General features: G+C 41.5%; 1 protein-coding gene and 1 long non-coding RNA gene across 2 annotated transcripts in view; both read left to right on the forward strand.

Moving 5' to 3' along the window:
• Nucleotides 1–9794, forward strand: part of alk (ALK receptor tyrosine kinase) — a 424897-nt gene extending 415103 nt beyond the window's left edge. Inside the window, exons 25-29 of the mRNA XM_072457605.1 lie at nucleotides 473–565; nucleotides 4514–4615; nucleotides 5807–5941; nucleotides 7956–8046; nucleotides 8266–9794. Of these exons, the coding sequence (XP_072313706.1) occupies nucleotides 473–565; nucleotides 4514–4615; nucleotides 5807–5941; nucleotides 7956–8046; nucleotides 8266–9252 (1408 nt within the window). The 3' untranslated portion in view covers nucleotides 9253–9794. The remainder of the gene's footprint in view (nucleotides 1–472; nucleotides 566–4513; nucleotides 4616–5806; nucleotides 5942–7955; nucleotides 8047–8265) is intronic.
• Nucleotides 1–13859, forward strand: part of LOC140370691 (uncharacterized) — a 592343-nt gene that overhangs the window by 435624 nt on the left and 142860 nt on the right. The window lies entirely within an intron of this gene.

Genomic DNA, 13859 nt, shown 5'->3' on the forward strand with positions numbered 1-13859 from the left:
TTAGTTGATTGTGCATGTTTTTGCTTCATCTCATTCTCTCAATACATTAACACAGTGTGCAATCAGAGCTGTCAGATTCCTCTCAAAGAATACCCAGCACAAAAGATGAACCTTACTTTAAAGAAGAAAAAAAAACATCTTTCTATGCCGTATATTCCATTCTTCTCTCTAGTTGCACCTTGTGGGTAGTGCCATAAAAAAGTACACTGTCGGAAACCGGTATCTCAGCAGCTAGCCCGCGGCAACGGCAGGTTACCGTATACTAAAGTGAAAAACCAACAGGGTAGTGCTGCTGAATCCTCGTGCCTAGAACTCTCATAGGTGCAAATATGGGAAGGATTTAGTCATTTACAGACAAAATGAGACGGTGAGATGGGAGATAATACTCTTGCTTCGGCTCATACGTACAGACACCCACAGATGTTTGGGGTTTTGTGTCCAAACCTGTCTAAATTTCTTTTGTATTTTTCAGGGACATCGCAGCACGGAACTGTCTACTGACCTGCAAGGGAACCGGTCGTGTGGCTAAGATTGGGGATTTCGGGATGGCCAGGGATATTTATAGGTAAAGATCCGTGAAAGAGAGGTAGAATTTGTCTGCGCCATGGTAGAAAATGTCCTTGGAAACGCATGCATCACACAAGCCAAACATAATGCTTAGAATACAACATTGCGTGCAGCTTTATGGCAACCAAGGCTGAACAATATGGGGAAAATGTCAAATTGCAATGCATTTCTTTTTCTTTCCTTTTTTTTTTTGCTTTCCAATTAGATTTGTGTTGACAACCGTGCACATAGTGTGCAATCTTTCTATTTTGAGCTTGGAAACATACATTATAAAAGCAATTAAAAGTAACAACATAAACAGGTAGTAAAGTCCCTAGTTACATTGGCAAAAAACATAATTAATTTGTGTTATTTGTGTAGTTTGCCATTTAAAATCTAATAGCTACTATTCAGCTCTGTAGCTAGGAAACTTTTGACCATTCAAAAATACCTATTTAGTTTTGAATACTCTTGCCATTTTTCCAGCTTCTAACAAGCACCCTTAATAAATCCTACTCGCTAACAAGCTCCATAATGGAGACATAATGGGTGCTGTTCAGTTCCCCTGTCAATGGTCGTAAAGATATGGCTGATTGCCGCTTTATACTGTTAATCCCTGTGGACTCGCTCTTTGTTTATTATTGAATGAGCTGCGGATTATTCCCTATCACATTGTCATACCTGCGTTCTTCGCTCCGTCCCCTGTGGAGCGTCATTATTATTCTTGCCGGTGCCTTTTTTAGCGATAGCAACATGTGGAAAAGCTTAAATGAACGTCGTATTCTGCAGGGAAACGTCCTAAAGCCTTTCATCCGCAAAAGAAACCCGAGCAGGAGGATGTGTCACAACAGGCACACAGCGATGCACCATTTTGGAGTTGCCCGACGGAAAAGTCACGCAGGAGCAACGTCGAGGCAGCAGTAAAACGCACTGTCCCGACGGGGGATGCTAGATTTAATTGCTGATATCAGTTTTTCAGGTGCCTAGTGACGTTCTATTTGTTTTATTCTTAGCCCAAAGCTGCAGAGCTGAGTAGGTTTTTGTTTTTTTTATATTCTCGTTGTTATTTGAAGGGTAGTTGTTTGGATGGCACTACGTCAAGTGGGCTGTGTGATGATGTGCCCTCCCGCCATGCGCTGTAATGTTATTGTGGGCGAGTGTGTGCGAAGGGGGGGGCTGCATAGGCGTCATGTCAGGCTCTTTTTGTCTGTGCCTGGTGGAGACCGCGGTGTCCAAAGGCAGTCTGTGTGATACTCGCTGTGAAGGTCAGAGGTGAGGATTAACTGTCATTATTCTCCCCACAATTTATATGCACCGAGTGAGCAAAACCTCACTCGGTGCATATAAATCGTCCCTATATTGAATATATATAATATGTTGTTGGTCATGGAGGGAAAGGTTTTTGGCTCGGCCCATATGACCCTTATAGATGCCAAAAACATGAATAATGAAAATGATCTACATAGTTTGGACACGTGCGGAGAGAGATAGTGAAGATACGGCTAGAAGGATATTTAGGCTTGAAGTTAAAGCAGAGGGAATGTGAGACTGCTGACCCATCGAGACGCTTAAGGTTGAACACAACGCAGTGGCTGGATTAACTCGTCCCCAAAATTACTCATTATTCATGAAATACAATGAACTGATAGTTAAAGGGAGGGATTTAGCCTTGTTTAAAAAAGGAGCTGAACCTGAGTGGCAAGTGCTTTAACCTGCATATAACTATCTATTGACTATTGACTATCAAGCCCAATGTTTATAATCAAGGGTAAATCAACATTACAACTTGTATCTGTAAAAGAGTGTTTAATGTGGACGTTTGAAATCTAAATTCTGCAAGAGATTCACCTTGTAACCTAAAGATTATTATCCCTCCGCTAGTGTTTGCATAACAAAGGCTGAGCGTGTTTGTGAGTGTGAACGGGGCTGGCTCCTTGATAATATTCCCCTCGTGCACATAGATGTCCGGATGTACATTTCTGACAGTCCTCACTTGCCCAAGGTTCTGCTGCATAGAAAGAAAGTAAACAACTGCTGCCGGTCCATAATCTCTGAGGTAAACTGGCAAAAACACAAGCAACAGACTGTGCTTGCACAAAAGCATTAGTATTTCCATTAAATAAACATATCTTTTATGCAGCAGTATGCGCAACTCGATAAAGGCTTCTTCATGTCAGCTTGCTCCAGCACTTATCAGGCTGCACACTGTGTCCGTCCACAGGTCCTTATTCTCATTCCACACCACACCTCTTTGTTTTTTGCTGCCACTTTTCGTCGTCTCCGCGCCTTGCACATTAAATCCCTCGCAGGAGCAGACACGAGCCATGCAAACGGATCTTGGCTATAGATTTTCTGGGACTGTTATTTAAGCCTTTCCTTAATCTGCTTGCTCTGCCTTTGCTCTCGGTCGTGGCTGCTGTTTGCTGTCATAATAAACATGTTTCTAAACCGCAGGAAGAGGAATCAAAAGGCTTGATCCTGTGATAAAAGCAGTTTACGCACCAATCGTCTACCAGGGGAATCTTTTTTTTTTTTTTTTGTGAGAGTGTATTTCAGGTCAGATTGAGTCACAGTGGTCATTGATATTGGATTTTTTAAAAGACACAGCAATATTAACTCATATTTAGATACTTGGGTATTGATTTGAGCTCACTGAACTGTGTGGGACTCTCTCTACCTTGTCAAAGATTATTCTGGACAGTAATTGTTTCTTTGCCTATTGTGAATAATATCTGCTGTCTGCTTTTCAAGATCGAAACATAATTAACAGAAAATACACTTAATATTCTGCTTATATGATTATAATTTATTTTCAACTTGTAGAATAAGTATCTATTTAAATTAAATAGATGATTGTGATAAATGTAAGCATAAACGTTTCATGTCAGCAGTGAAAAAAGTCGTATTAATCTTGCATTCATTCTTTCGTGTACGTTTTGTTCCAAAATTGCTCATTAAATATTGAATTTAAACTATTAAAGTTTGTTGAAATGTTGAAGACCCATTTAGAGAGGATGTTAATTAACTTTTAAGCACTTTTAAGCACATGAATATATCACAATTTTTAGATTAAATAATTAGTAGTTGGAGAATAAAGCCTGTATTAGTATTAAGTGTACAGCCAATAGTACTTTGCAGGTTAGAGCCAATGTCTTAGAGCTTAACTTTTTTGATGCTTCCAGTTTTAATATTTAAGTGGAAGTTTCTATAAAAGCCTGTTGGTGCGCTACTTTTAATTTTCATAGGATATATTTCCTCAATGACATGTCACACCGCTCTGAAAGATCTCATCTTGTCCACAGTCTGAGACGTGGCAACAGTAATAACTGTGATTCCCTGACTCTTAGCTCGGTTCATGCGGACACAGAAATGGCACTGACGGCTCTTTATTTTCCACTTAGGCCTTTGGGATAGTTGAAATGGCAACTTTCCAGTCATAAACCTTTGCAGCTTGGATGTTACAAAGATTACTTTTTTTTTTAAAACAAGTGCAGTGAGACATTTGACCATTTTATGTCAAAATGGCAACAGATGAATGCCTCCAGTGCCACAAACATTGCCCAGTGATGCTTTACACAGCCAGCAGACACCGCTTTACTCAATCCTATGATCTGTCTCAGTGTAAATGATATGATGGGCAGGCTAGCAGAGCAGAATCAAACCCATAAGCCTTTGGGTTTGCATAGACGCCGGAGATGAACTCGCTCCTGCCCCCATCAGTGTCCAGCATCAGATAAAAACAGATCATTTCTTTGCTGTGTTAAAAATGACCCAAACATTGAAGAGTGACAGATACCGAGATAAGACGTTCTTGGCGTTGGCAAAAGATTGGATCAAATCAAACTTTTGTCTCCCTTTCCCCACCAGATTGGAGTGGATGTGTTGTCATGGTGATTGTTGTGTGTGCAGCGTGTTGTCCGCTATACAAATAATGACATGAATTAACTTGTAAATGTTTTTGGTCCAGGGCGAGTTACTACAGGAAAGGGGGGCGCGCCATGCTGCCAGTCAAGTGGATGCCGCCAGAAGCCTTTATGGAGGGCATTTTCACATCAAAAACAGACACATGGTGAGTGTGTTTTTGTCATGCATTTCTTTCACGCTTTACATCTAAGTAAAGTGATGGTAGCATGAAAAAAATCTTAAATAGAAGCGCCATTAAAGCATTTTTTCCATTCTTTATGCTAAAATATTCAAAGACGAATGCAGTGCGCAACGTTTCAAATTGATTTATATTTAGTCCTTAATGTGTTTTGACTCCCACAATTTTTAATCTTTAAAAGTTGCCTGTGTAATTTTTCTGGTGCCTGCTTGTCTCCATGGTTATATTATTGCTTTGACTGGAATATTCCACAGTAAGGCATCAAACGCATCCATCTGCGCTGGGAGAACTAGAAGGCAAAGTTACAGGTCAACAATGCATGTTTTTATAGGTATTTTAATTCAATAAATGTAAGATGGATATGTTTAATGTCATACAGCGGGACATTCCTGAAAATAAACAAAATAAATTACATAGAATTACTCAATACTTACAGCGCTGATGGGTTTGTTGTTTTCAGATTTTATTGAACCGAAAAGGAAAACCAATGTTTACGCTGAGATTGTTTTACGAAGTATGTTATTTCCCTTTTTGCGGTTGCTGGATCCAAACTGTGGAATAGCCTCTCTCTTTTTGATCTGCTTCTGATATTAATAGTTTCAAGTCTCTACTAAAAACATACTTTTTTGCGCCGGCGGTGAAGACGAGCTGAGTGAAACATCGTATTGTTTTTCACCTTCTTTTTTCTATTTTACATACTGTTTTTAGTTCTATCATTGTCAAAATATTATGTTTTTCCACATTTGTACTGCACTTTGGGCTGTTGTGACAGTATTTTTAATGTGCTGCAGAAATAAACCTTGACCTCCCACTAAAAATGTTGTCAAAACATCAATTTGATTTCATAAGGATAAAGGATTTCTTCCTTTGCTAAGTTGCCCATTGTTGTCTGAGGACGACAACCAACTTTTGCATCTACAAAAGTGTTTTTCCTGTCCAATTTGCACCCGTCTGTCTCCCAGTGTCCTTCACTACCTTTGCTCCGGGCCCATATGTTTTTTTTTAATTCCCCGTCTTGTCACTATCTCATTTCTGTCCTCCGCTCGTCCACTTTAACAGCCAGAGCCGCCGATGATGCTTGTAATTTATGGCTTCATTCTCCTTCGTGGCTCGCTCCCTGTGTAACTAATCTCTGCTCTAATGACGCGGCTGCCTCAGGTCGTTCGGGGTGCTGCTGTGGGAGATCTTCTCATTGGGCTACATGCCGTACCCCAGCCGCAGTAACCAGGAAGTGCTGGAGTTTGTCACCAACGGAGGGAGGATGGACCCGCCCAAAAACTGCCCCGGACCAGTGTAAGTACATTGACACTCACACGCACACGAGGGAACAGTCTTTTACAGAGTTGGACGTGATAAAGGGATTCCACGGACCAGATGGGACTTGGGTTTGAACTTGAATCCTTTCTTGGATCTTGATTTGGTTTCAGAAATTGGAGCAGATTTGAAGCTCAGATTTGGAGTGCAAAAAGACTGGCTTGGACCTTAATTTTAATCCTGGTTTGAACTCAAATCTGACTCTTGTAGGTTGTAGACACTTCTGACAACCTTGTGGGTTGTCAGAAGTGTTGAAAATCAGATATTAATCAGTAATACTAACACTAGTATCGAAACAAGATACTCATTTGAAGAATACTGATTTAAAAAAAAAAAAAAAAAGGACCAAATTTGACCTTTCCTGATCAGTTTGATCAGAATTTTGAACTTTATCAAACGGGTAGAAGACAACATAGAAACATCAAGATCAAACACAAAAGAATAACAATTCCTAAAAAAAGAGGATTTTTAATTGTCATTGTGGTATCGAAATCGGTGTCAAGTACATTCCTTTGTATTCTGTACTTGTATTGAGTTTGAAATTTTAATATTGTGACACTAATAAAGACTTATACTTGGACCAACCGACTTGACTTGCCTTTGGAATAAAGCCTGGACTTGAGACTCTGATGTATATATTTGGTAAGGTTGGTTTGGCAGGTTTTTACTTACTCTTAATACTTCTGGCTTGGACTTATTTATGCTTCTAGTCCAGGGCTCTCATGTAGAAAACTAAACTGACTAAAAGTGAACATTGGGTAAACCACAAACTCCCTCAGACTTGCTCACTTAAGAATCACTTTTTCTATAAATCACAAAAATAGGAAGTCGTGTACGTAACTTGATTGCACCATCACACACTTTATTAATCAGACCCCAGAAGCTCCAGTTAAACTAAAACCTGGATTAGCCATATTTGATTCAATTCAGAAGCATTGACTCAAGCAGCATTCAAAACTTATGGCTCGAATCATATTTCAAATTGATTTTTCTTGTATCGCTAATCAGTGACCTGACTTTGACTACTTGAACTAGTTTTCTGTGAATTTTGCTCAAACTCAATACTAAAAAAACACGGACTAGAAAATGTGTATCTTAATTGCAAGCCATAGAAGAGACACACAGAATCGAGCTCTTTAATGAATGAATTGTATGGGCTGCACATGACCACAAGAATGAGCTTATAGTCCCTGGAGTTCTAATTAAACAGCTGCTCTACATAAATAAGAGAGAGCCGTGCATACAGCGACCGCACACAGATCCGCACATAAAAGACCGTACTGATTAGCCGATATCGACTCATAAAAGACTTGTGACCTAAAAGCCGACAGGAAAATGTAACGCTGGATTGCTCTTAATGGTTCCAATATGGCCACCGCGCTTACATGTTCTTTCATGTTTGCCTCAAAAAGCATTTCAAAACCGGTCTTTGTTTGAATTCGGTCTGGCAGAAAACACATCTTGTCAGCTGAACTGTGTAGCATTTATGGAAGAAGAATTTGTTTTTTTTATTGGCTCTGTCATTTTGCTCAAGCTTTTCACACCTGTTGGCCACAGCTCTGCAGACGTCAACTTCCTGAGCTTTCTCCCATCAAAAATTCGAATGCATTACCCAATAAAATCAACAACCCAGCGGTGTGCCTTTAATTTTAAGTTACTTTAAAAAAATAAAAAACGATCTCTCAGAGATTACTGGAAGCAACAAGAAGTCCGCAATTAAAAGCATATTCAGCATTTGACGTCACTGTCAGTGGCTGGTGCCATCTTAACAGCCCATTGAACACAATCAGTCAAACTAGAGGGAGCTGCTGCTCTTTAATTCTGCCTGAGGCAATCAAAACAATATTAAGATTATTTTGGTGTTGGACGCCTTCCAGCTAGCAATGTTCAATTAGCAAGGATATGTTACAGGTGAATTTGACATTTGCATTTGTTTATTTTTTGCGGGGAATGTAAAATATAATACATACTCTCCTTGCTTGTTCATATTTAGGTATCGCATAATGACCCAGAGTTGGCAGCACCAGCCCGAGGACAGACCTAACTTCTCCACCATCCTGGAGAGGATTGACTACTGCTTACAGGTAATTCAGCACTGACCAATTTAGACTGTTTCGCACCAAATTAACCCTGATTTAAACCACAGCCTCTCATTGTTTTCACTGTCCTTGGAACCTTGGTGCCATCTAGTGAAACAGCTTTCATCTGTCATTCATGCTCATCTGAACATGTCCTTGCCCTGTTTAGGCATATGATTAATTGCGTCTTCAATGTTGAATATTTAATGTGACCTTGTGTTTTAGGACCCTGATGTGGTCACGACCCCTCTGCCCATTGAGTATGGCCCTGTCCCAGAGGAGGAGGAGAGAGCCGCGCACCAGGAGGACCAAACGACTCCCACTGTGGTGGTGAAAGCCCAGGTGCCTGATGAGGAGGCCCCTCAGGCACCGTCCTACCCCAGTGAGGACACACGCAGAGCAGTGGACAGCAGCGAGGCCAAAGCACAGCAACAGCCCTGTCTCCTGCCTCACACACAGACCACCATCACCATGACAACTGCAGTCACCTCCACAGCAACATCAGCACTCACATCCAAGGGCCCCCAGGTGTTCACACAGCCCCCCACAGAGGGGGGGCATGTGAATCCCGCCTTTACCCAAGGCCACAGTGTGGATAGAGAGCACAGCACAGGAAAGAACACCACCCTCTGGAACCCCACGTACGGCTCCTGGTTCCTGCAGCAGCAGCAGAGGAAGCAGCAGCAGCAGCGGCTGGCTGCGGTGGGGGCAGCAGGGGGTGTGGGCGGGTTGGGGGGATTGGGGGGTATGGCTGTTGCCGGAGGCAGGGTGCCAGGGGAGGGCCAGGAGCATGTGGGGCGGACTGTGGCTGAGGTGGCCGGAGCGCTCGGCCTGCAGCACCAGCACAAGATCCAGCAGCAGCTGCAGATGCTTCACCAGCAACAGGGCATGTGCAGACCCCTGCTGCCCCCTCCTCCTCCCCCTGCTGCCCAGTCACCCCTGCTGCTGGACTCGAGCACGCTGCCCCCTGTGCCCCTCTACAGACTTAGGCGCTTTCCCTGTGGGAACATTGGCTATGGATACCAGGAGCAGGGGCTGTCAATGGACCCCAGCCCAGCACAGCCCTCTGCAGCCCACCCACGGGGGCCCATCCCCACCTCCCTGAGCCGGCCGGGGGTGTCCGAGGACAGCCGGCCCCTGCTGGTCACTATGGGAACAGTGCAGGACCCCCGGCTACCCCGGATGGAGGGTCACAATGCCACAGTGCTTTAGCCCCACAGACTGTTTGACTCTGTGTCAGGACGGACTGAAGTCATCACTTCTCTCATCAAACTGTGGAGGCGATGTCCAACAAACGAAAGCACACACCAGAGGACTACAACTAAAATAGCAGGGACATGGACAGGAGAGTCTAGTTTTAAAAGAGTACATGTATTTTTTCATTGCTGGATGTATTGACTGATGGAAATGGACTGTGTGTGTTGAAAAAGAGGACAAATCTTTTCAGCGGACTAAAGTGGAAACAAATCTTTATATTGTTGATTTGAATCTCTGATCACAGACTTTGGTGTGTTTTGCAGCTGTGAGAACCTGCTACGCCACGCCATTTTGGAAAGAAACCAAGTGGTGAAGACATCTATCAGACTATTTTTCCAAAACTCAATTACCAGAGACTTTATACCTAAAATACTGGGGACGTGTTTGTTGTTGTTTGCTTGCCTGCCTGTTTATTTATTTATTTGTTTGTTTATTTATTAGTTGGAAGTGGCTCTATAAATTATTGATAAAAAATGGCTTTTAAAATCCCATTTCATTTAACATATTTTCAGTTTCAGCTAATTTTTTTTTTTTCTTTCTATGAATTTAGTGCCAGTTTGTGGCGTGGAGTCATGTAAATGGAGACACTGTGCAGATGTGTGGATCAGACGAGGGCAGTTCTCACTAACATTTGCTGAGATCACATTTTGCACTGATCCTTTTACAAAATGTCAGTGCTTTGACACACCACAGTTGGCTCTGTCCCTTTCTGTTCCCAATCCCAGGCCACAAAAACACAGTGGATATTGCCGAATCAATCTTAACCTTCAAATTGCTCTCCCCAAGTGCTCTATGTCTGGAAATTTCCATATTTTATCTTTTCTATTATGGAGTGAAAGTTGTTGAATAGAAATGAGTGCGACTACAGAGTTTGAATACCAACGTTTTTGGCTGTACATGTGAAAGAGTGCGCGACCCGCTTCAGTAACCTGCTCACACACGCTGTTAACACTTGTCTTTGCTATCGTCCGCTTCTTCTTTTAATGTCAGATACGGATAAAACGCGCGAGACCACTCCAAACCTATGGCGAAGTGGGTTTTGCTTGACTGTATTTTGGCAAAACCTGTCACTGGGTCGCGTGGCAAAAGCGGTGACGAGCTGTCATGTTTGTTGGCACGTTACAACGGCCTGCCACGCGGCGCTCTGACAGATGAACGATGACAAGCGCATTTATGTAGGACAAGCCAATGGGAAAGCTGAATATTGGCTGATAAAAAGAGTTGCCGTCTCTGTGTTTGTTCCCTTCACAACTCATTGACATTGTTGCATTGCACCTGTAAATGTTGTAATTACAAAGTACTGTATTATGGCTCTGGTAAAAGCAGTAAATTGCCCTTCAGAAGACATTCGCCAAAATTAATAAATTACTATATAATAACTGATGCTTCTTTCGTCTGTTTGCGGCACTGAAAAGTGGGATCGGGGCCAATTTAATCAGATTGGGAAATGTTTTTAAGAACACAATCATTATTTAGAGTTGACTTGTTCCAGCTTGTTTCCGTTTATCCGTCACTCAGCAGCTAATGGTGGTTAAGTTGTTGTTCAGAGAGTAAGCTTTATAAATGAGCCCCTTAATTGACAGCAGGAGTTAATTAAAACATACCAGCACAAGAGCAGCGCAAAAAAAAAAAACAGTGCAACAAGTACACGAAAAGTGATTTTAATTCATTTCTAAATATAAGCGGAGAAATGTTTTGCGAAATTAAGACAGGAATCGTTTATTTTTTATATATATATAATTAAAATACTTTTTTCAATTAAATACAAGAAGTAAACTGCTCAACTGCACTCTTTGATTTTAGGGAAAGTAAATTATAGGAAATATATGTTATGGGTAATAAATAAATTCAGAAAGTTTCCATTTATATCTTTGCCTTTCCCGCTCACAAAAGCTGGATGTGCAGAGGAAAATGGAGCAGGAAACGAGAAGCTTAAGGCCGAGTCGAGGGGACGTCTCCAGTTGATCATGAGTCAGTGAGAGCTGCTGATAAAGATGCCAGACTGGTCCACACTGTCTGCTCTGGACCTTCAGCGCAGCAGCAGCACACAGACTGTCAACCGCAGTCAAAGTCCTTAAAGTAACAAACAAAACATCCCTGACCTGCATTGCAATGTTACACTCAGCAAAACACACCAATAACTTAAGGATGGAGAAGGGCCGCGCTGTAATAAAGCTAAACCTTTGACTTATTTCAGGTCTTTCAAAATGTAATCGCTAACATTTGGGGAATGAGAACAACAAAAATGTTCACACTCAGTCATGGGTTTTGCCCTATAACTATACTTTATTTAGTGTAAAGAGAACAGTTTTTCATATCATTAGGTTTAAAATCGAACTCAGGTGGTGACTATGTGCAGTAAATGTGGAAATAAATTAGCTTGGCATTTGGAACATTTTGACATTTTCTGGCATTAATGCATATTTATTGTATTTTGCTATTGTTTCCTCTGCTGCATCCTTGATCTGATCTGATACTATCTCCTGCAGCCGAAAATAACTGCTGTTATAACAACTTTGTCTGACTCAACTTTATAATGGTGTTTCCTCTCCCAAAATGTTTTTTTTTTTTTTCATCAGTTTGAATTTGAACGTATAGGGTGAAGTCTGAGAAGAGGCGCAGCAGGGACACTCGGCAGATTATCATCTTATAACCCATGGTGAGACCTCAGCTTTGTAGGAATTAAGATGCAAAATCATTCAAATCTGTCAGTACTGTTGTATTAAGCAGTGGTTATTGTCTATAAGCCTAGTGAATGCGTATGGAGACCTCAGCAGGATTATCCCAGAGCTGTAAACATGTCCACAAACTCAGCTGCTAGTCAGCACGCGCAGTCCCCTGTACGGTGCATTTCTTAGCGTTGAAGAAGCAAAAGGCAGTTTTCTTCCTCTGCCTCAAAAGATCGTTGGTCTCTCATGGGGCTGGGCTCAGCAATGACTAAAGTGCTGATTCTGCATCTGAGCACTTAACACGCCGCGCTGCATCTGAGCTCTGATGTAGCTTCTGCATTCATCTTTCCCTTTTGCACCGACACAGGGAAACAAACAGCAAAATTACACTCAAGGATACAGGGATAATAGCTGCCAAGTGATGAGCAGACAAAGGTCAAGTGAGGTCAGGGAAAAGGCTTTTCTGTTTGGTGTTGGAGCCACCGACCCGCAACAAAATTAGGTTTACTATTCACACAAGGTAATATAGTTATTCCTAATTAATGCGTTTATGTGTAAGCAGATATTTCAAAAGGAGCACAATTTCCCTGACCCGTCACTTTGATTGGAGGGGTCACATGCCTGTCTCCATGGAGAAAGAGAAGTTTAATGCTATTTGTGGAACACTCAATAACAAAGCGAACAAAACAAGCTCTTTTTAACTCTTTAGTATTGCAACTAGAACTATTCGGTGTGGAAACATGTCATATAGAGTGAAAATAAAATGATGTGATTGCAATGCAGATATAGTCTCCATTATTAAACCTTTAGGGAATGCAGCAGCAAATGCAGCTCATTTAAATGCTCTTCAAATGTTTGACCTTTACAGTTGGCCTTTTATACTTCTACTAGAAAAATAAGGTGAAATGTCTTTGTATTTCCATAGCTTGTATTTATTCCACACCATGTCCTCCTCGATCAGATTTGCATGCTGTGCCCGCGCTGGCATTAAGGAACAATCCCACTCCTGCAACAGGCTTTTCTTAAGCTCTGGCAGCGACGAGCCCCAGTGGAATCAAACGGTAAGTGAGCAAACATGTAACTGTTCTCAAAATGTCATTCGCCTTCACTCCCAGAAGAAAACTCGCTGTATTTTATGAACAGTCAAAGTCAAACAAACACTGGTTACTGCAAGAATCAACTGAAATAGTAGGGAATTCTTTATTAAATTATTATGTTTGAACCCAACAAATGCATATTACACACAGGCATTTACACTCATTCCACAATTAAAACTCAATACATGATTCAGTTTTGGTCCGCTATTCAAAGACATAACTTATCAGAGACTGATTTTCAAAGCCGGTTGATTAGAACATTTTTTAAAACACTTTTGAAGTCCTAAGATCTTCCAAATCAGACAGCCTTGTGCTTCGTTTCCCTCTCCCTGGCGACTTGCCGTCACATCAACGACAGGAGTCTATTGGCGATGCTGCTGGGGCCCATGCACCCTAATTGGAGGCTGCACGAGGGTTTTACTGAATAGTCGGTCTGGTTTTCCCGTATTCACAATCAATCTTTTTTTAAGACTTGCCTGCTCTAATCAGATGGCACGGTCTCTTTGGAACTTGAAGATAATTGCATATTTCCTCCATCAATATGCTTTTATTGAGCACTGAAAACAATTATGCCATGTCTAATGTTTGGAAATGTGCTCCAAGTATCTGTAATGATATGATTATAAAAAGTGGTTTGGTGTGACACTCACATCGGTCAATATGAAATAACTGTTCCGAATTACATTAATTAGAGATGTAGAGATTAGAGAGCTGATGAGCTCTGTCCATATTTTTGGGCCAATATTTAGGGCCGATGGAGACCAAAATATATGACTTAGTATAATTACGGTCAATA

This window comes from Eucyclogobius newberryi, unplaced genomic scaffold, assembly GCF_026437365.1.
Source record: "Eucyclogobius newberryi isolate DKJ021-1_F unplaced genomic scaffold, fEucNew1.0.hap1 SCAF_21, whole genome shotgun sequence".
Taxonomy (NCBI): Eukaryota; Metazoa; Chordata; class Actinopteri; order Gobiiformes; family Gobiidae; genus Eucyclogobius; species Eucyclogobius newberryi.